Source organism: Tamandua tetradactyla, chromosome 11, assembly GCF_023851605.1.
Source record: "Tamandua tetradactyla isolate mTamTet1 chromosome 11, mTamTet1.pri, whole genome shotgun sequence".
Lineage (NCBI taxonomy): Eukaryota > Metazoa > Chordata > Mammalia > Pilosa > Myrmecophagidae > Tamandua > Tamandua tetradactyla.
Window position 1 is genome coordinate 90,071,600 of NC_135337.1, and position 21,833 is coordinate 90,093,432.

Below are 21,833 nucleotides of genomic sequence, written 5' to 3' on the forward strand. Positions count from 1 at the left end.
CGCACGTAGTGGCGGCGCCAGCCGCCGCGGCTTGAGGGGACCGCCTGTCCAATTCTCCCATCCAGCCCGGGAAGAAGGGAGGGGGGGACTCTGGCCGCCTGTCGCCCCGGCCTGGGGAAGCCCGCGCCCCTCGGCGATCTCACCGGAGTGGGTTCTCCCAGCCAGCAGCCATTCCAGAATGGGGTACGCTGCCTTCTTGATCTCTCTCGTGGCTCCGGGACCTGTTGTGTATCGTTTCTACTCCCCTAGTAGCTGTTCTGGGGAGGAACTAAGACCCGCGCGTCTTACTAAGCCACCATCTTCTCTGGAAGTCTATAATATACATTTTAAATTGAGGTATCAATCTCCAGTGTCATGTGAAATGGTTATTTTTCTGTTCTCCTTTGCTCTGCCTGGCAAGCAGGCTCATACATCTCTTTCCTCATCTCCTCACTATGCCAGATTTCCCATGGCACTTATATTTTATTTGTTATTTAATTGTTCTGCAAACAAATTATAGTTCCAAATTGTTATTTTTTTCAGCACTATAGCCCAATGCCTGCATGTAAAATGTAATTTTGCCAACATAAAATACAATCTGAATAAATTTTACTGCATCTTTTGAAAGAGCTAGAGCTGAGATGTCACACAGATTTTGCTAGAATTAGCAGCATGAAGATGTCAGAATGGAAAATGAGATATCGTTTATGTATATTCCTCAGTGTCTATTTTAATTTCTTTGACTGTTCAATCAAATACCAAATAGTGGGATTGGTTTAAACCACGAAAATTTATTACCTCACAGCTTTGAGGCTGGGAAAAAGTCCACATCAAAGCATCATGAAGGTGTGACTTTTTTCCAAAGACTGGCATTCTGGTGGGGCTGGCTGCCAGGGGTCTTTGTCTCTTGGCTGCTCTGTCACATGGCAGTACACATTGCGGCCTCTCCTGGCCTCTCCCTTCTCTTCTGAGTTCCATTTACCTTCAACTCTTGCTTTTCTGTCTGAATTTTATTCTGTTTATAATGGATTCCAATTATAGGATTATGACCCGTACTGATTGGGTTGGGCCACACCTTAATTGAAATAACCTCAAGAGGTCCTGCTTACAGTGGGGTCACACCCACAGGAATGAATAAAATTTAAAACCATGTTTTCTGGGGTACATTGCTCCAAACCATCATTGTTTCAGTGGAGAATAATAGATTAATAGCAGAAGTAGGAGAGATATGTAATAGAGGTATAATAGCACAGAGATTAGGCTCTGACAAGAAATTGACCTGTTAACGTTTTAATTGGATGTTATTAATTGACATTTATCATTCTGAAATTACTCTGTTGAAAAATGTGTATTGCAGTAGCATAAATTGTGTTTCAATAATTTATTTTCAACAGCCATCTCAATTTTATGATAAAAACTGGAAGATATGACCTATTTATTTGAATATTTTATTGAAAGATACTTATATTATTTTTGTCTCTGTCACATGTAACAAAACACCGGTAGCTGATAAACTTTTCCTGTGTGTTTTCATTTCTCTTATTTAAGAGATTGATTACCTATTATATGCAGAATATTTCAGACCATTTCAAACATCTACTTATCTAAGATGATAAGTCCTGAGTATAAGATCTACCCAAAGATCTCTGTCAACTGTTTATTGTTGTTGCATATGTGCAACTCAGAATTTCCCATTTAACCACATTGAAGTATGCATTCAATAATACTAATTACATTCAAGTTATTGTACTACCATTACCAACATCTATTACCCAGTTTTCCATCACCTCATACAGAAGCTCTGCCTCTGTTAAGCAATTACATTGCCTTTTCCATCCCAGTTCCTTGGTAATCTATGATCTACACTGTCTCTAAAATTTGCTTATTCTAGGTATATAAGTGAGATCATATAATAGTTGTCTTTTTTAGTCTGGCTTATTCCACTCAATATGACCAGTGTTCAGACTTCATCCGTGTTGTAGAATGCATCAGCTTCATTCCTTTGTATGGTCTAATAATTTTTCATTTTATGTATACCATGTTTTCTTTATCCATTCATCTGTTCGTGAACCTGGGTTGCTTCCATCTTTTGGCAGTTGTGAATAATGCTGCTATGGACATGGGTGTACAAATGTTGGTTCGAGGCCTTCTTTCAGTTATTTTAGCTATATACCTAGATGTGGGATTGCTGGGTCGTGGTAATTTTATGCAGAATTTCCAAGGAATCACAGGACTGGTTTCTAGAGTGGCTGCATGACTGTACCATTTTACATTATCACCAGTAACATATTTCGGTTCCTATTTTTCCACATTCTTGCCAACACTTTTTTCTTTTTATAGTTCTGTCCATTTAATTGGCTATGAAATGGTATCTCAGTTTTAATTTGAATTTCTCTGATTGCTAATGCCAAGAATCTTCCCATGCCTTTCCTGTCCACTTGTGTATTTTTTTTTTGGAGAAATGTGTATACAAGACTTTTATCCATTTTTTGATTGGAAAGTTTGTTTTTCTTTGTTTTTTTTTAAATTTTTTATTAATTAAAAAAAATTACAAGAAACACAAACATTCCCAACACATACACTCAGCAGTTCACAGTATCATCACAGAGTTGCATATTCATCATCATGATCATTTCCCAGAACATTAGCATCAATTCAGAAAAAGAAATAAAAAGACAACAGAAAAATATAACAAACAGAAAAGAAAAATTTTACAGGCCATACCCCTTACTCATCCCTTTCATTGATCACTAGCATTTCAAACTAAATCTACTTTAACATTTATTCCCCCTATTATTTATTTTTATTCCATATGTTCCTCTCAACTGTTGACAAGGTAGATAAAAGGAGCATCAGACACAAGGTTTTCACAATCACACAGTCACATTGTGAAAGCTGTATCATTATACAATCATCATCAAAAAACATGGCTACTGGAACACAGCTCTACATTATCAGGCAGCTCCCTCCAGCCTCTCCATTACATCTTGGATAACAAGGTGATACCTACTTAATGCATAAGAATAACCTCCAGGATAACCTCTCTACTCTGTTTGGAATCTCTCAGCCATTGACACTTTGTCTCATTTCACTCTTTCCCCTTTTGGTCCAGAAGGTTTTCTCAGTCCCTTGATGCCGAATCTCAGCTCATTCAGGGATTTCTGTCCCACGCCGCCAGGAAGATCCACACCCCTGGGAGTCATGTCCTATGTAGATAGGAGGAGGGTGGTGAGTCTGCTTGCTGTGTTGGCTGGAGAGAGAGGCCACATCTGAGCAACAAAAGAGGTTCTCTTGGGGGTGACTCTTAGGCTTAATTTTAAGTAGTCTTGACCTATCCCCTGTGGGGTTAAGTTTCATATGAACAGACCCCAAGACTGGGGGCTCAGCCTATAGCTTTGGTTGTCCACACTGCTTGTGAGAATATCAAGAATTCAACTTGGGGAAGTTGAGTTTTCCCCCGTTCTCACCATTCCCCGAAGGGGACTTTGCAAATACTTTTCCACTCACTGATCAAATCGCTCTGGGATTCAACAGGGCATCACCTGGACAAACCAACAAAATCTCATGTCCTATACACAGTTCCATGTACTTAAGGTGTTCAATCAACTATCTACATAAGTTATATTAGGAGATGCACTAGTCAAAGTATAAATTTGTACCAAATAAACATTTTTTGCTTTAGTCTCACACATTAGTTGAAATTTTTAAATATTAAGTACCATCTGTTTTCAGCACACTGCAGTAATGACATTCTTTTGTTCTTCCTCATGCAAAAACATTTTTAAAGTTGTACATTTAGTCACTATCATTATACACTCTAGGCATTCCTAGATTACACCATCTCAATCTTTATCGTCTATCTTTCTTGGTGATTTCATTTATGCCCCAGCCCTCCTCCCTCTATCATTCTCATATGCAGCTTCATTCAGTGTTTTAACATAATTGTATTACAGTTAGGTAATATTGTGCTGTCCATTTCTGAGTTTTTATATTCAGTCCTGTTGCACAATCTGTATCCCTTCAGCTCCAGTTACCCAATATCTTACCCTATTTCTATCTCCTGAGGGCCTCTGTTACCAAGGAAATATTCCAAGTTTATTCACTAATGTCAGTTCTTATCCGTGAGACCATACAGTATTTGTCCTTTTGTTTCTGGCTAATCACACTCAGCATAATGTCCTTAAGGTCTGTTCATGTTGTTCCATACTTCATAACTTTATTCTGTCTTACAGCTGCATAATATTCCATCTTATGTAAATGTCACAGTTTGTTTAGCCAACTGTCTGTTGATGGACATTTTGGCTGTTTCCATCTCTTGGTAATTGTTAATAATGCTGCTATAAACATAGGTGTGTAAATGTCCATTTGTGTCCTTGGTCTCGTGTCCTTTGAGTAGAGACAGCATATAGATGGGTCCTGGTTTTTAATCCATTCTGCCAGACTATGTCTTTTGATTGGAGAGTTTAATCCATTAACATTCAGTGTTCTTACTGCATGGGTAGTACTTTCTTCTACTATTTTGCCTTCTGGATTTTATATGTCGTATCTAATTTTCCTTCTTTTTACCTTTACTCATAGTCTTCCTTTCTACACCCTTCTCCACACCTCTCTCTTCTGTCTTTGTATCTGTCTCTAGTGTTCCCTTTAGTATTTCTTGCAGAGCTGGTCTCTTGGTCACAAATTCTCTCAGTGATTTTTTGTCTGAAAATGTTTTAATTTCTCCCTCATTTTTGAAGGATAATTTTGCTGGATATAGAATTCTTGGTTGGCAGTTTTTCTCTTTGAATAATTTAAATTTATTATCCCACTGTCTTGCCTCCATGGTTTCTGCTGAGAGATCTGTGCATAGTCTTATTGGGCTTCCCTTGTATGTGATGGATTGCTTTTCTCTTGCTGCTTTCAAGATCCTCTCTTTCTCTTTGGCCTCTGACATTCTGATTGTTAAATGTCTTGGAGTATGTCTATTTGGATCTATTCTCTTTGGGGTATGCTGCACTTCTTTGATCTGTAATTTTAAGTCTTTCATAAGAGTTGGGAAATTTTCAGTGAAAATTTCCTCCATTAGTTTTTCTCCTCCTTTTCCCTTCTCTTCTCCTTCTGGGACACCCACAACACGTATATTCATGCGCTTCATATTGTCTTTCAATTCCCTGAGACCCTGCTCATATTTTTCCATTTTTTCCCTATAGTTTCTGTTTCTTGTCGGATTTCAGATGTTCCGTCCTCCAGTTTTGAAATCCTGTGTTCTGTCTCTCGAAATCTACCATTGTAGGTTTCCATTGTTTTTTTCATCTCTTCTACTGTGTCTTTCATTCCCATAAGTTCTGCGATTTGTTTTTTCAGACTTTCAGTTTCTTCTTTTTGTTCTTTCCTTGCCTTCTTTATATCTTCCGTCAATTCATTGATTTGGTTTTTGATGAGGTTTTCCATGTCTGATTGTACATTTTGAATTGTTTCAGCTCCTGTATGTCATTTGACTTGTTGGTTTTTTCCTTAGACTGGGCCATATCTTCAATTTTCCTGGTGTGATTTGTTATTTTTTGCTGGCGTCTAGGCATTAATTACCTTAATTAGTTTATTCTGGAGATTGCTTTCACTTCTTTTATCTAGGGTTTTCTTGCTGGATGAATTTGTTGTCTATCTGTTCTTTAACATTCCGTTCGGCTTTATCTGGACCTTTAGCTTAAGTTTTGTTTAACAGAGGAGAATTTTTCAGTTCTTGTTTTCTTGTTTCTTGCCCTGCTTGTGTGGTGCCTTTCCCCACACACACACACTTAGGAGGGTCTACTTAGATATTATAGACCCCAGCCAGATTTTCTCAGACCAAACTGGCCTCCTATAAGGGGGAAAGAGTCACCTGCATCGGTTTCCCTGAGGGTGAGACCCAGCAGGTTGAAAGACTTTCCTGTGAAGTCTCTGGACTCTGTTTTTCTTATCCTGCCCAGTATGTGGCGCTTGTCTGACTGCAGGTCCCACCAGCATAAGATGATGCAGTACCTTTAACTTTGGCAGACTCTCCCTGCTGGGTCATGGTGGAGACAGAGGACAGGTTGTAGGCTGGCTTTAATGGCTTCAAATTACCAAGCCCTGGGGCTGAATTCCTTGATGGAGGGATTCCACCTGGGTGAGGCTTCACCCCTCCCCTGGGGAAGGCACAAGCTCCAGATACGTCCCCAAAAGAGCTCACTTCTGCCTATGCCTTGGCCAGTTGCAGCCTGAAAAGTCCTGCCGCTGTATCCAGATGCAGTCAAGCCTTTGTAGATACACAACCACAGAAACCTGTATTTCCTTCTTTTTTCCCCCTTTTTCTTTCAGTCCTGCCCCCTTGCCACCGGGGCAAAAATGTGCAACCTCTGCTTTGATCAGGTTCACTTAAGCAGAGGGCCTATTTTTAGTAGTCAGAATTTGTTAATTAGTTCCACAATTGGCATTTGATTGTGCCAAGTACCTGCTGCTGGTAAAGTCCTTTCCTTTCCCTTCTGGGAAGCAGCCTGTGGGGGAGGGGTGCCCTCCACCACGACTTGGGGAACTCACGGTTCTGGGGGGTGCTCGCAGCCGGTCCAGCTGGTCCAGACTGGGTTACGCTGTGTGTCTGTTCACTATCGTGGCTCCGGGAGCTGTTCTGTACTGTTTCTGGTCATTGAGTAGTTGTTCTGGAGGATGAACTAAAATGCGCACGTTGTTAAGCGCCATCTTGACCCGGAAGTGTCTGGGATGTTTGTTTTTCTTGTTAAATTTTAGAAGTTCTTTGTATAATCTAGGTATTAAACCTTTATTACACACATGGTATCCAGTTTTTTCTCTCATTCTGTAGGTTGTCTTTATTTCTTGAAAATGCTCTCTGATGTCAAACATTTTAATTTTGATGTAGTCCCATATGTGTAGTTTTCTTTTATTTCTTGTGCTGTTGGTGTAAAGTCTAACAGAAGTTCCTGAAGATGTCTCCCTATGTTTTCTATGAGTTTTATAATCTCATTTTTTATGTTTAGGGCTTTGATACATGATACACATACCATGGTATATCGTTTTTGTACATTGTATGATGCAGGGGTCCATTTTCATTGTTGCAGGTGGGTTTTCAGCACCAGTTCTGCCAGTACTGTTTGTTGATGAGCCTATAATTTCCTCACTGAGTGAACTTGCACCATTGTCAAAAATCAGTTGACCACAGGTATGAGGGTTTATTTTTAAACTCTCAGTTTGATTTCCTTAGTGTATATGTCCATCTTTGTGCAAGTACCATGCTGTTTTTATTATTTTAGCTTTGTAATAAGTTTTTAAATTAAGAAATGTGATTTCTCCAACTTTGTTCTTTTTCAAGATGGTTTTACCTATTTGGGTATCCTTACCCTTCCATGTGAATTTGATGATTAGTGTTTCCATTTCTGTGAAGAACACTGTTAGAATCTTTTCTTCTTTACTGAGCAATCTTCACACCCATACAGTCTGTACATGGTGTACAGTCAGTGACTTATAGTATCATCACGTAGTTGTGTGTTCATCACCATGGTCACTTTGAGATCATTTGCATCACTCCACAAAAAGAAATAAAAAGAAAAAAAACCTCATATATCCCATACCTCTTCCCCTCCCTCTCATTGACCACTAATATTTCAATCTACCTAACTTTTAACCCTTTATTCCCACTATTATTTGTTTTTTATCCTTATTTGTTTTTACTCATCTGTCCTTACCTTGTATAAAGGGAGTGTCAGCCACAAGTTTTCACAATCACACAGTCAGATTGTAAAAGCTATATAGTCGTACAGTCGTCTTCAAGAATCTAGGCTACTGAAACACAGCTCAGCAGTTTCAGGCATTCCCCTCCAGCCACTCCAATACACCATAAACTAAAAAGGGATATCTGTATAATGCATTAGAATAACCTCCAGGATAACCTCTCAACTCTGTTTGAGATTTCTCAGCCACTGACATTTTATTTTACCTCATTTCTCTCTTCCCCCTTTTGGTCACGAAGGCTTTCTCAATCCCAGATGCCAGGTCCCAACTCATCCCGGGGGCCCTGTTCCACATTGCCAGGGAGATTTATATCCCTGGGTGGTTATTGATTACCACCTTCACTCTGTTGTGGTCAGAGAAAGAGCTTTGAATAATTCCTAGGTTTTAAAGTTTATAAAGATGTGATTTGTGCCCCAGCATATGATTTATCCTGGAGAGTGGTCCATGAGCACTACAGAAGAATGTATAGCCTGGTGTTTTGTGGTATAGCGACTTACATATGTCTATTAGGTCTAATTCATTTATCAAATTTTTAACTTCTCTATTTCCTTGTCGATCCTCTTTCTGGTTGTCTGTCTATAGAAGAGAGTGTTATATTGAAGTCTCCTACTATAACAGTTGAAACGTCTATTGCTTCGTTCAGTTTTGCCAATGCTTGTGTCATGTACTTTGGAGCTCCTTGTTTGGAAGCATAAACATTTATGATTGTTATTTCTTCTTGTTGGATTGTCCTTTTCATTAATATATGTGCTGGTTTGAAAGGACGTATGCCCCCTAAGAAAAGCCATGTTTTAATATAAATCCCATTTCATAAAGGTAGAATAATCCCTATTCAATACTATATATTTGAAACTGTAATGAGATCATTTCCCTGGTTGATGTGATTTAGTCAAGAATGGTTGTTAAACTGGATTAGGGGATGGCATGTCTCCACCCATTTGAGTGGGTTTTGATTGGTTTACTGGAGTCCTATAAAAGAGGAAACATTTTGGAGAGAGAGATTCAGAGAGAGCAGAGAATGCTGCAGCACCACGAGGCATAGAGTCCACCAGCCAGGGACTTTTGGTGATGAAGAAGGAAAACACTTCTTGGGGAGCTTCATGAAATGGGAAGCCAGGAGAGGAAGCTAGCAGATGACGCCATATCTGCCATGTGCCCTTCCAGCCGACAGAGAAACCCTGACTGTGTTTACCATGTGCCTTCTCACTTGGGAGAGAAACCCTGAACTTCATCAGCCTTCTTGAACCAAGGTATCTTTCCCTGGGTGCCTTTGACTGGACATTTCTATAGACTTGTAATTGGGGCATTTTCTCGGCCTTAGAACTGTAAACTAGCAACTCATTAAATTCCCCCTTTTAAAAGCCATTCCATTTCTGGTATATTGCATTCTGGCAGTTAGCAAACTAGAACAATATACAATGTCCTTCTTTGTCTCTTATGATGGCTTTACATTTAAAGTCTGTTTTGTCTGATATTAGTATAGCTACTTCTCCTTTCTTTTAATTACGGCTTGCGTGGAACAAAAAATATGGAATGCTTTATGAATTTGCGTGTCTTCCTTTTGCAGGGGCTATAGTACTCTTCTCTGCATCGTTCCAATCTTAGTATATGTGCTCCCGAAGCGAGCATGGCAATGCTGACTGTCATAACGTCAGTACTCTAATTCAGAGTCTCAGGTGTCACATACATATCCAAAGTTTCAGGGAATGACCAGGTTATACACAAATATCTCAGTTTCTCAGAATTTAGAAATAACAGTTATAATAACTCCTGAATATATGTGACTGCTGTGAGAACTTATAATCTAGGACCCTTTACAATAGGCCCCAACCTGATAACCCATACTCTCCACTTCAGTTCTCTGGTTTCCCTATTATAGTTCATCCATATGAGTGAAGCATGATGATATTTGTCTTTTTGTTTCTGCCATTTCATTCAACATACTGTCTTTCAGGTTCATTCACCTAGTTGCATGCCTCACGACTTCATTTTTTCTTACAGTCCACTCAGTAGTACATTGCATGTCCGTTGCAAGTCATGAACACTGCCACCATAAACACCAGCGTGCAAATGTCCATTTGTGTCCCCAATCTCAGTTCCTCCAGGTATATAACTAGTAATGTGGTTGCAGCGTCATATGGCAGCCCCACCCCTAGCTTCCCGTGGAACCACCATGTTGTCCTCCAAAGGGGCTGCACCTTTCTAGCTTCCCTACCAACAGTTAGAGTCATGACTGAGATTGTATTGAGTCTGTAGAGTACTGCAGGTAGAAATGGTATATTAGCAATATTTAGTCTTCCAAACCATCAGCACAGAGTGTCTGTCCATTTATTTAAGTTCTTTCAGTGATGTTTTCTAGTGTTTCATGTATGAATTCTTTATATCCTTGGTTTCATTTATTGTTAGTTTTTGATTCTTTTATTTGTTTTTGTAAATAGAATACTTTTCTTTATTTCCATTTCAGAGTGTTCATTATATTTAGAAATTCCATTGATTTTTGCATGCTGATCTTTTACCCTGCCTCTTTGCTGAATTTATTAGCTCTAGTAGCTTTGTTGTGGATTTTCTTTATCCTATATCCTATATAAAGATAGGGAAAGTTTTACTTTTACCTTTCTAATGTGGACTCCTTTTATTTCTTTTTCTTACCTAATGGCTCTTTGAATAACAGGTGACAGTGGGCATCCTTGTTTTTCTCCTGATCTTAGGGGGAGTCTCAGTCTTTCATCATTGAATGTCATGTAAACTGGGTTTTTCTTTCTTTCATATATGTCCTATATTATGTAAAGGACGTTTCCTTCTATTCTTCATTTTGTTAGTTTTTTTGTTTTGTTTTAATCAAAAAGGGGTGCTAACATTTATTTAGGAGTTGTAACTGATATTTCTACATTCTGAGATACTGAGCTGTTTGTTTATAACCAGGACGTTCCCGGAAATGTTGAGTATTTATGTGGCACCTAAGACTTAGAGCACTGAAGCTTTGAAAGTCAGCATCACCCTATTCAGCAACTGTTTAAAAAGCTGAAAATGTTATCACTCTTCATCTAGAGATATGAATGAAGCTGATCTGGATAGGACTAAGGTAAAACAGAATACAGGGTAAAGAACGATATTGCTCATATTTTCAACCTTCAACCTCTGTGTGAGACCAAGGGCAGAAATGTTTATTTGGTGCAAAACATGTATTTTGGGAAGCACATTATCGAATTTAACTTGAGTGGTCAGTTTACTTGAACCCTATAATTACATGGAATCTAGAATAAGGCAAGAAATCTTGTTGGCTTGTGCCAGTTAGTGTGATGCTCCAATATATCCCAGAGTAATTTGGGCAGAGAATGAAAAAGTATTGCAAAGTCCTCTTGGGGAACTGGGGAGAAAGGAGGAAATATTGAACTTCCCCATCTGGGGAATTCCTGATATTCTCGCAAGCAGTGGGGACAACCTGTTCAATAGGCTGAGCCCTGTATCTTGGTGCTCACCTCTAAGAAGCTTATTCCTGCCAAGGAGAGGCTAAGCCTACTGATACTTATGCCTTAGAGCCACCCCTAGAGAGCCTTTTTTGTTACTCAGATGTGGCCCCTCTCTTTAAGCTGACTTGGCAGGTGAACTCACTGCCTTTCCCCTCTATGTGAGACATAACTCCCAAGAGTGTAACTCTCCCTGGCTTTGTGGGACCTGACTCCCAGGGATGAGCCAGGACCCCTGGCATCATGGAAATGAGAAAGCCTTCTTAACCAAAAGTGGGAAGAGAGAAATGAGACAAGGTGTCAGTGGCTGAGAGATTTCAAACAGAGTCAGGAGGTTATCCTGGAGGTTATTCTTATGCATTATGTAAATACCCGTTTTTATTTTTTGATGTATTGGAGTGGCTAGAGTAAAGTACCTGAAACTGTTGAACTATATTCCAGTAGCCCTGATTCTTGAAGAAGACTGTATAACTATATAACTTTTATAATGTGACTGTGTGATTGTGAGAACTTTGTGTCTGATGTTCCTTTTATCCAGAGTATGGAGAGATGAGAAAAAAAAAAAGCATAAGATTAAAATGTTTTGGAACTAGTTTAGAGGTGGTGGTTGTACAACATTGTAAATACACTAGATGGCACAGAATTTTTCAGTTAAAATGGTTAATTTTATGTTATGTGAATTTCACTTCAATTTAAAAAGAAAAAACAAAAAGAAAAATACCACGGGTTAAGTAAAGATGTATTTTATAAACCCAAAAAAAGCCAACAAGGGCATGCAAATAGATTCATTATTTTTTATTTGCCCTTATCTCTTTATTGTCCACTTTAATTTTGAATTGAAATTAAAGGGAGCTACATCAATTCAAATTTTAGGTAATTATCCAGTAACTATTAGCACAAAACATTTTATAGAAAATTTATGGACACAGGTAACTATAAAAATATCTGACCAAGGCAAAGGAGAAAATTTAAAGTTTTATCTAAAAAGGAAAACATGGTTGAATTTATGAACAATTTACTTACATATAGAGGAAATTTATTTTCCATTCAATAAATGAGTCGAAATTCCTCTGACATATTCAAATGTATTGTTATTCACTTTGTTGTCTGTGTAACTTGTCTTTTTTGCCTTGAATCATAAATGCTAAATGCTTTGTAATTGTGATGAAAACAAAAACAAAAAAGAAGGGTGCTAGATTTTGCCAAATGCCTATTCTACACCAGTTGAGATCATCGGGTGTTTTTGTCCTTTGTTTTGTTAGTGTTGCATATTACATCAGCTGATTTTTTTTTTTTTATGTCAAACCATCCTTGCATACCTGGGATAAACCTGACTCAGTCATGGTAAATAATTCTTTTACTGTGCTGTTGATTTGGCTTGCTAGTATTTTGTTGAAGAGGTTTGCATCTGTATTCATAAGGGATGTTGGTGTGTAATTTTTATCTTTTGGCATCTTTATCTGGAGTCATGTTGGCCTTATAAAATGATAATTCCTTCTTCAATTTTTTGGAAGAGTTTGAGCAGGATTGGTGTTAATTTTTCTTGAATGTTTTGTAAAGTTCACCAGTGAAGCCATTTGGTGCAAGACTTTTCTTCAGTTTTTTTTTTTTTTAATTAACCATTCAGTTTCTTTATGTGTTTTTCTGATAATATCTTCTATTTCTTTTTGAGTTGGTGTAAGCAGTTTGTGGGTTTATTTTTCCCACATTCTTGATAATGCCCTTTGTATAAAAAGTTTTTAATTTTATGTGGGTAAATTTATTTTATGTTTCTTTTTGTTCTTGTTCTTTTGGTGTCATACCAAAAAAAAAAAAATCTTCACCAAATCCAACATTATGTAGGTTTCTCCTTATGTTTTCTTCTAAGGGTTTTATGATTTAAGTCTTACGTTTAGTTCCTTCAACCATTTAGTGGTAATATTTGCATGTGATATGAGGTAGGAGTCTAATTTCATCTTTTGCAAGTGAATATCTAATGTTCCTAGCTCCATTTGTTGAAGCGATTGTTTGTTTCAATTAATGTCCTTGGTACCCTTGCCATATACCAGTTGGCCATAGATGCATGGGTTTATTTCTGAGCTCTCATTTGTATTCCCCTTAGTCTATATGTCTATCTTTATGCCAGTGCCATTCTGTTTTGATTACTGTAGCTTTGTAGTACAACTCGAAAATTAGGAAATGTGAGGCCCCCAACTTTGTTCTTTTTTTGTGATATTTGTTAATTTATTTGGGGCCCTCTTGCACAATTCCATATGAATTTGAGGATCTGCCTTTCCATTTCTACAAAACAGGCTGCCAGAATTTTGAGAGGTATTGCATTGAGTCTGGATCAGTTTGGATAGTAGTAACATCTTAATACTCATCTTTCTATCCATGAAGACAGGATAATATGCCATTTATTTAAATGGGTCTTTCATTTCTTTCAGTAGTGTCTATAGTTTTTATTGTACAGGTCCTTCATCTCTTTGGCTAAATTTATTCCCAGATTTTTTATTCTTTAGTAACTCTTGTGAATGGAATAGGTTTTAAAATTTCCATTTAGAATATTCTTTGCTGGTGTATAGAAATACAAATATTTTTGCATATTAGTAATATAGTCTGCAACTTTGCTCTATTTGTTACTTCTAGTAGTTTTCTTGCATATTCTTTGGAAATTTCTTTACAAAGGGTCATGTCATCTGCCAATTGAGATAGTTTTACTTGTTTTCTGATTTGCATGCCTTTTATTTGTTTTTCTTACCTACTCACTTGACAAGGATTTTCCAGTACAGGGTTGAATACCAGTGCAGGCATCCTTGTCTTGACCTCAGAGGAAAGGCTTTCAGTCTTTCACAATTGAGTGTAATGATAGCAGTGGGTTTTTCATATAAAATGTTTATCATGTTGAGAAAGTTACCTTCTTTGTATTCCTGTTTGAGTTTTTCTTGTCAATAAGGGGTGCTGAATTTTTTTTTAATTTATTAATTTAAAAAAATTAACAAATGAAATAAAAATTAACATAGATAATCAGTAATTCACAATATCATCACTGAGTTGCATATTCATCATTTCTTAGAACATTTGCATCCATTCAGAAAAAGAAATAAAAAGACAGTAGAAAAAGAAATAAAACAAAAACAGAGGAAAAAAAACAAAAAACTTATACCTACCGTACCCCTTACCCCTCGCTTTCACTGATCACTAGCATTTCAAACTAAATTTATTTTAACATTTGTTCCCCCTATTATTTATCTTTATTCCATGTATTCTACTCTTCTGTTGACCAGGTAGATGAAAGGAGCATCAGACACAAGATTTTCACAATCACACAGTCACATTGTGAAAGCTATATCATTATTCAATCATCTTCAAGAAACATGGCTACTGGAACACAGCTCCATTTTCAGGCATTTCCCTCCATCCTCTCCCTTACATCTTGAATGACAAGGTGATATCTACTCAATGCGTAAGAATAACCTCCAGGATAACCTCTAGACTCTGTTTGGAATCTCTCAGCCATTGACACTTTGTCTCATTTCACTCTTCCCCCTTTTGGTCGAGAAGGTTTTCTCAATCCCTTCAGCTCATTCTAGGGTTTTTCTCAATCCCTTGATGCTGAGTCTCAGCTCATTCTAGGATTTCTGTCCCACATTGCCAGGAAGGTCCGCATCCCTGTAGTCATGTCCCACGTAGACAGGGGGAGGGTGGTGAGATTGCTTGTTGTGTTGGCTGAAGAGAGAGGCCACATCTGAGGTGACTCTTAGGCCTAAATTTTAAGTAGACTTGACCTATCCTTTGTGGGGTTAAGTTTCATATGAGTAAACCCCAAGCCTGGGGGCTCAGCCTATAGCTGTAGTTGTCCACATTACTTGTGAGAATATCGAGAATTCAACTTAGGGCAGTTGAATTTCTCCCTGTTCTCACCATTCCCTCAAAGGGGTGCTGAATTTTATCAAAAGCTTTTTCTGTATCGTTTGAGATGATCATGAATATATCATTTGTTCTGCTAATGTGGTATATTACTTTGATTTTCTTTTGCTGAACCACCTCTACGTTCCTAAGATAAATTCCTTTTGGTCATGGTGTATTAGCTTTTGGATTTGATTTGTATTTTATTGAGGGTTTTATCATCTGTGTTCATAAGGGAAATTGGCCTTTAGTTTTCTTTATATTTTATTTTATTTATTTTATTATTGGCTTTGGCATTAGAGTAACAGCCTCATAGAAAGAGTTAGGAAGAGTTCCTTCATCTTTAATTTTTTGGAAAAGTTTGAGAAGGATTTTTTAAAAGCTTTTTTATTATAAAATATGTCATGTATACAAAGCAAAGAAAGAAAAAAGGAATAGTTTTCAAAGCACTCTTCAATAAGTAGTTATAGGACTGATCCCAGAATTTGTCATGGGCTACCATACCATCATCTCAGTTTTTTCCTTCTAGCTGCTCCAGAATATAGGAAACTAGAAGGAATAAATATTTTTTTATCATCACAATTGATTTTATTTTCTTTTTTGTGAAAAATAACATATACAAAAAAGCAATAAATTTCAAAGCGCAGCACAACAATTAGTTGTAGAACAGATTTCAGAGTTTGGTATGGGTTACAATTCCACACTTTTAGGTGTTTACTTCTAGATACTGGATACTCTAAGATACTGAAGAGTAAAAGAAATATCAATTTAATGATTCAGCGATCATATTCATTTGTTAAACCTGACCTTCTCTGTATAATCCATCACCTTTGATCTTTCTGTCCCACTCTTTAGGAGTATTTGGGCTGTGGCAATTCTAAATCTTCATGTTGGAAGGGACTGTCAATAATACAGGGTAGGGAGAAGGAACTATCTGATGTTCTGGAGAGGCTGGGCCCTCTAGGTTTCAGGACTTCTCTGGTCCAGGGACCCATCTGGAGTTTGTAGGTTTCTGAAAAGTTAATTAGTGCATGGAACCTTTGTAGAATCTTATGTATTGCCCTAGGTGTTCTTTAGGATTAGCTGGAATGGTTTGGGTTGGGGGAGAAGGATTAGTTTTAATTCTTCTTTGACATTTGGTAGAATTAATCAGTGAAGCCATTTGTTTCTGGACTTTTCTTTTTTGGGAGGTTTTTTATTACTGATTCTATTTCTTTACTTTTTTTTTTCATATGGGCAGGCACTTGGAACTATTTACATTTTATAGACCTGTTGATATCCTCTATTTCTTCTTCAGTCAGTTTAGATAAGTTGTGTTTTTGGAAATGTGTACATTTCCTCTAGATTATCAAATTTGCAATATGAAACAGATTAATAGTGCAGTTGTTCATAGTATTTTCTTATAATCCTTTTAATTTCTGCAAGAACACTAGTAGTGTCCTTGTCATTTTGAATTTGAGTTAATTGTGACTTTTCTCAGTCTGGCTAATGGTTTGTTAATTTTATTGAATGTTTCAAGGAACCAACGTTATTTCATTCATTCTTTTCACTGTTTTTCTTTGATATATTTCATTTATATCTTGTGTAATCTTTACAATTTCTTTCCTTCTAGTAACTTTAGGTAGTTTTCTTTTCCTTTTCTTGTCTGTCCATATGTGAAGTTAGGTTATTGATTTGAGATTTTCCTTTTGTAGGCATTCATAACTATAAATATTCCTTTGAGCACTGCCTTCACTGTATCCTATAAGTTTTGTACTATGTTGTATTTTCATTTTTATTCATCCAAATGTAATTGGACGTCCAAGTAAATTTCTCTAGTGATTTATTTTTTGAGTCAGTGATTAGCAGTGTGTTGTTTGATCTCCACATACATAAGAATTTTCCCTTTTTAGGTCTATTACTGATTCTAGCTTCATTCCATTTTAGTTGGAAAAGAGCTTTGTATAACTTTATTCTTTTAAAATTTATTGAGAGTTATTTTGTCACCTAGCATGTGCTCTGTCTTGAAGAATGATCTGTGTGCCCTTGAGAAGAGTGTGTTCGGCTGTTGTGGATGGAGGAGTCAGTGTGTCTTTGTGGTTACCAGGGGGCTTAAATTTAACATCCTAAATCTATAATAATCTTGTTCACTTTGATACCAACTTAACATCAATAGCACACATAAACTGTTGTGGTTTCTTAATTCCATTTTACTTTTCCCAGCTTGGCAATTGCTGCCGATAAAACCAAGACATAGCTCATAAGCCAGCCAAAAGAAAACTGTATATACTAAAATTCCATTTTCCCAGAGCAGTGTGGGGACTCAGCATAAACCATATTGTTAGCATAAACAGTGTAGGCACAGTGAAGCAGTCTTATTAGGATAATGGGCTTCTCCTCAAAATTTCACTTCTGGACATAAAAGAAGGGCCAAGCTTCTCTTTTATTTTCTGAAGATAACATCTCAGTCCTGCTAGGTTTTTTTTTAACCTTTTTTTACAGAGTAAGTAGTAGATTTTTGTTATAAGAAATCTCTATAGATAATGTGTATGAAAAATTTGGGAGGCTGGCACATGAAACTCATTTCAGATGAAACTCACTTCACGCTTGCACACTAAGTGTTTTAGCTCTACTAAATAGGTGAATTCTAGAATTAGCACTGCTGTGTGGCAGCCTGGCAGCCTTTTTCTCCATACCACACACATGAACATCAGTGAATTGATGATATTTTCAGAGACCAGAAAATAAAAGAATCCTGCAGCTCAGTGTTTCCTCTTCCCCAGGGTTGGGCTGTCATGCTCCTTTGCTTACAGTGGGCATGAATCTGTTACAGTAGGCGTGGAAATGAGAGAAGTTTGAAGTACAGCCTCAAGAACGGCTTTTGGCAAATCATTTCCTTCTGGGATTGAAGAAAGAGGAATGTATGTTCTATTGGAAGCTAGCATAGTTTAATCCCTCAGACCTTTTGTAATCCTGGACAAATTGACTTTTTTGAGTTTCATTAAAGTCTGTTGCAAATTGAGACAAAACGGCCAGCTAGACCTATTGCAAGTAGGATTTCCAAAGACCTTCTGGCATCTCATTTTGGTGGGTTGGAATTAGTAGAAAAATATTCCAGTCCTTCAGTTGATATTTAGGCATTAAAATGTTATCCAGGATGGACCCTGAGCTTCATATAGTATTGAGTGATGGTGGGATAGGTAATAAGAAAGGAGATGAAGTAATTTTCTTATAAGGTAGTAGTGGTCTTTAAATGGAAATATTTGCATTTCATGTATATCATTTCTACCATTTTTCCAAGATACTGTGGACTCTACTCTTTTTTAAAAATTTATTTTGTTTATTAAACATACCAACATAAAAACACAATGCTCATTCCATTTTACATATATAATCATTAATTCACAATATCATCACATAGTTGTATATTCATCATCATGATCATTTCTTAGAACGTTTGCATCAATTCAGAAAAAGAAATAAAAAGAAAAAAAATTCATGCATATCATACCCCTTACCCCTGTGGATTCTACTCTTAAAGGGTGTTAAGACTTGAAGTGATTACAGTAAAATGTGGAAATAAATTCAGTGTGTTGATGGTGCTATTAATAATCTATGAAGACGTGAATGTGGAGAGTGAGAAGTTCTGATGACTGAGTCATAAATATTGGGATTTTTACGTAAACGGAATTTTTAAGTGAACTTTCTATGAAGTGGGTATAGACCGCCAGTGTTGACATTCTCACCTATCTTTCTACAAATATGTGGGATATTTTAGGACTCAGTCACCTTTGAAGATGTGGCTGTGGATTTCACCTTGGAGGAGTGGGCTTTGCTGGATCCTTCTCAGAGGAATCTGTACAGAGATGTGATGCTGGAGACCTTTGGGAACCTCTCTTCTATAGGTAAGAATGACATCGTCCTTCACTTACTTACATGAGAAGTACTGGTTGCACATCAACACGTTCTGAGATTTGGAAAGCGGAAAGGGAAAATGTGTACGTAAGGCAGATATGGTTACAACCACCATAGGCCTAAACTCTAATGATGTTTCCATGACAGTGAAAATGTATGTATTAAACTTAGGTTTTCTTTATTCTAAAGTCTTAGGTAAGAGACTTAAAGTTCCTTTAGTGTTATCAGTGTGAATATGGTCTTCATTGGTCATTATTTGGGGCATAGTGAGTGAGGACTTTGTTTTTAAACATTGGAATAGTTTACTGTGTTTACTAAATTGTGGCCATTTGATTCTTTGTACATATTTCTCCAGATGTTCTGAAACAGCTAAACACATCAGTATCTTTCTTTGCTCACATGTTCTTTCTGAATAAGGCTTTTGTCACTTTTTCTTTTTTTAGATGATGAGACTCAATTTAAAGCCAATGGGCCAGTTTCTCACCAGGATGTTTTTGGGCAAAAGATGTGCAAGGAACAGATTATAGCAAATTTCACAAGGAGTGATTCCAGTGTCTGCATTTTAGGGAAAAATTGGGAATACCCTAACTTTGAAAATCAGCACAAAAACCAGGCAAGACATCTGCGGTGAGTTATACTGAGAAGACACAATCTTAGAATTTAAAAACACCACCAAAGAAAACACATAAGCCAAGTTTCAGATTTGTTTATGCGCAGGAAATTTCCTTCAAAAGTGTTTTTTTTTCTGAAATATGACATGTTCAGTTTTGGAAACACAACTCGGTTGGAAACAATATCAGGAAACCCCACAAATAAGAAATAACTTTAATAATGGTTAGAGTCCCATTGTATTCCAGAGCATTCAGAATGTTTATTGGACTATCTCAGTCAGTTCACACAGGGCAGAAAACTACTTTGACTGAAAATGGTAAAAACATGATTCTAATACTCTATAAATACTATTTACTTACAATAAATAGTAAGCCATTAATAAGCATACCATTAATAATGTGCTTCTCCTTTTTTCCAGAAATCATATGAGCGATGTAGTCTTTGAAAATGAAAGTGGAGAAACCTTGTGTAAAATTCCAAATCTCCATCTGCACAAGAAAACAGCTCCTGGAGTAAATCCATATGAATGCAGTTTGTGTGGGAAGGTGTTCATGCATCATTCCTCCCTTAAGCGGCACATCAGATCTCTTAATTTACACAAAACACATGAGTATCAGGGATGTGGGAAGGTCTACAGACGTGCCACCTCTCTAAGATCATATGTGATAATTCACAATGGAAAGAAACTATATAAATGTAAGGAATGTGGGAAAGAGTTTATTTATCCAGCATCCTTCAGAAGACACCTGGTAACACACACTGGAGAGAAACGCTATGAATGTAAACAGTGTGCTAAAGCCTTTGGTTGTTCCACGTCCTTTCGAAGGCATGAACGAGTTCATACGGGAGAGAAACCTTATCATTGTGAACAATGTGGAAAAGCCTTCAGTTATCACCATTCTTTTCGAAGACATGAAAGGACTCACACTGGAGAAAAACCCTATGAATGTCAGTATTGTGGGAAAGCCTTTAGTTCACATGAGTCCTTCCAAGGACATGTGAAAATGCATGCTGGAGAGAAACCTTATGAATGTAATCAGTGTGGTAAAGCCCTTAGTTGTCCAAGTTCACTTCGAAGACATGAAAGGGTTCATACTGGAGAGAAGCCTTATGAGTGTAGGTATTGTGGGAAAGCCTTTCGTTGGCTCCCATACTTTAAGGGACATGTGAGAATGCACACTGGAGAGAAAACCAGTGAGTGTAAACAATGTGGAAAAGTCTTCAGCAGACCTGCTTCTTGTCGAAGCCATGAAAGAACTCACACTGAAGAAAAGCCCTATGAATGTAATTATTGTGGGAGAGTCTTCCGTTGGCACACATCTCTTCAAGTTCATATTAAAACACATACTGGAGAGAAGTTATATAAATGTGAAAAGTGTGGGAAAGCTTTCAGTTGGTCCACATCCTTAAAAAACCATGACAAAACCCACAGTGAAGAGAAACCCTATCAATGTACTCAATGTGAGAAAAGCTTCAAGTGGCTCTTATCCTTACAAAAACATGTGAGGGTCCACACTGGATAGAAAACATAAATGTGAAAAATGTGGGAATGCCTTCAGTTCTCATCGTCACAAAAATAATGAGAACTCGTGCTGGAGGGAAGCCCTGTTCTTGTAAATAATGTGAAAAAGCCTGATGCTAATGAAATCATGTAGAATAGTCCTGAAAATTCATACCATGTGAAAAATAATTTTTCTGTAAATACATGGCCAATGAAAAATTTCAGTTGGTGTTTCTTAGGCTCTTTTTATTTACCTTGAGTGGCTGGAAGTGGATGTCATTGACCAGTTATATATATTCTTCCATTTTCCTTGCTAATAAGCCATTGCCATGTATATAGGCAAATTTTATTGAAGAGTATATTCTTATGTGAATTATTTTTATTTGTTCTTTGCTTTTTGACCTTGCTTCAGACTAGGATTTTGACAATAGTTTTTCAGTTAAGATGTAAGACTTGTAGTATGACAATAAACTGAAAATGGTTCTTCTGAATTATGTTGTATAGCACACTATGAGTAATTTTGGATAGTATGTTTTCAAGAATTCAGTTTGTTTATGTTTCCATGATTGAATTCACCAGTACCCTAATTTGTATAAGATTTGGAAGGCGGAAGTGAAAAACCTATTTGGAGCCATCCTACAGGAACAAGACAGTTGTATAGGCAAATTGTGGATATGAGTTTCCAGCTCATTTTCTTGATTTCCTTTCCTGTCAAGAACCCTCATTGCTTTGCCCATCAAAAGCAGCCTCAA

General features: G+C 37.2%; 1 protein-coding gene and 1 non-coding gene across 3 annotated transcripts in view; one reads left to right on the forward strand and one right to left on the reverse strand.

Annotated features, from left to right (window-relative positions):
• Positions 1-21,572, forward strand: part of LOC143650659 (uncharacterized) — a 118,210-nt gene extending 96,638 nt beyond the window's left edge. For both annotated transcript variants that reach the window (XM_077121712.1, XM_077121711.1), the window contains exons 2-4: positions 18,832-18,958; positions 19,412-19,595; positions 19,999-21,572. In XM_077121712.1, the coding sequence (XP_076977827.1) occupies positions 18,925-18,958; positions 19,412-19,595; positions 19,999-21,103 (1,323 nt within the window). In that variant the 5' untranslated portion in view covers positions 18,832-18,924 and the 3' untranslated portion in view covers positions 21,104-21,572. The remainder of the gene's footprint in view (positions 1-18,831; positions 18,959-19,411; positions 19,596-19,998) is intronic.
• Positions 9,242-9,348, reverse strand: LOC143651061 (U6 spliceosomal RNA). The gene has a single exon (XR_013159810.1). It is a non-coding gene; the product is annotated as a U6 spliceosomal RNA (small nuclear RNA).
• Positions 21,573-21,833: the final 261 nt, after the last annotated feature.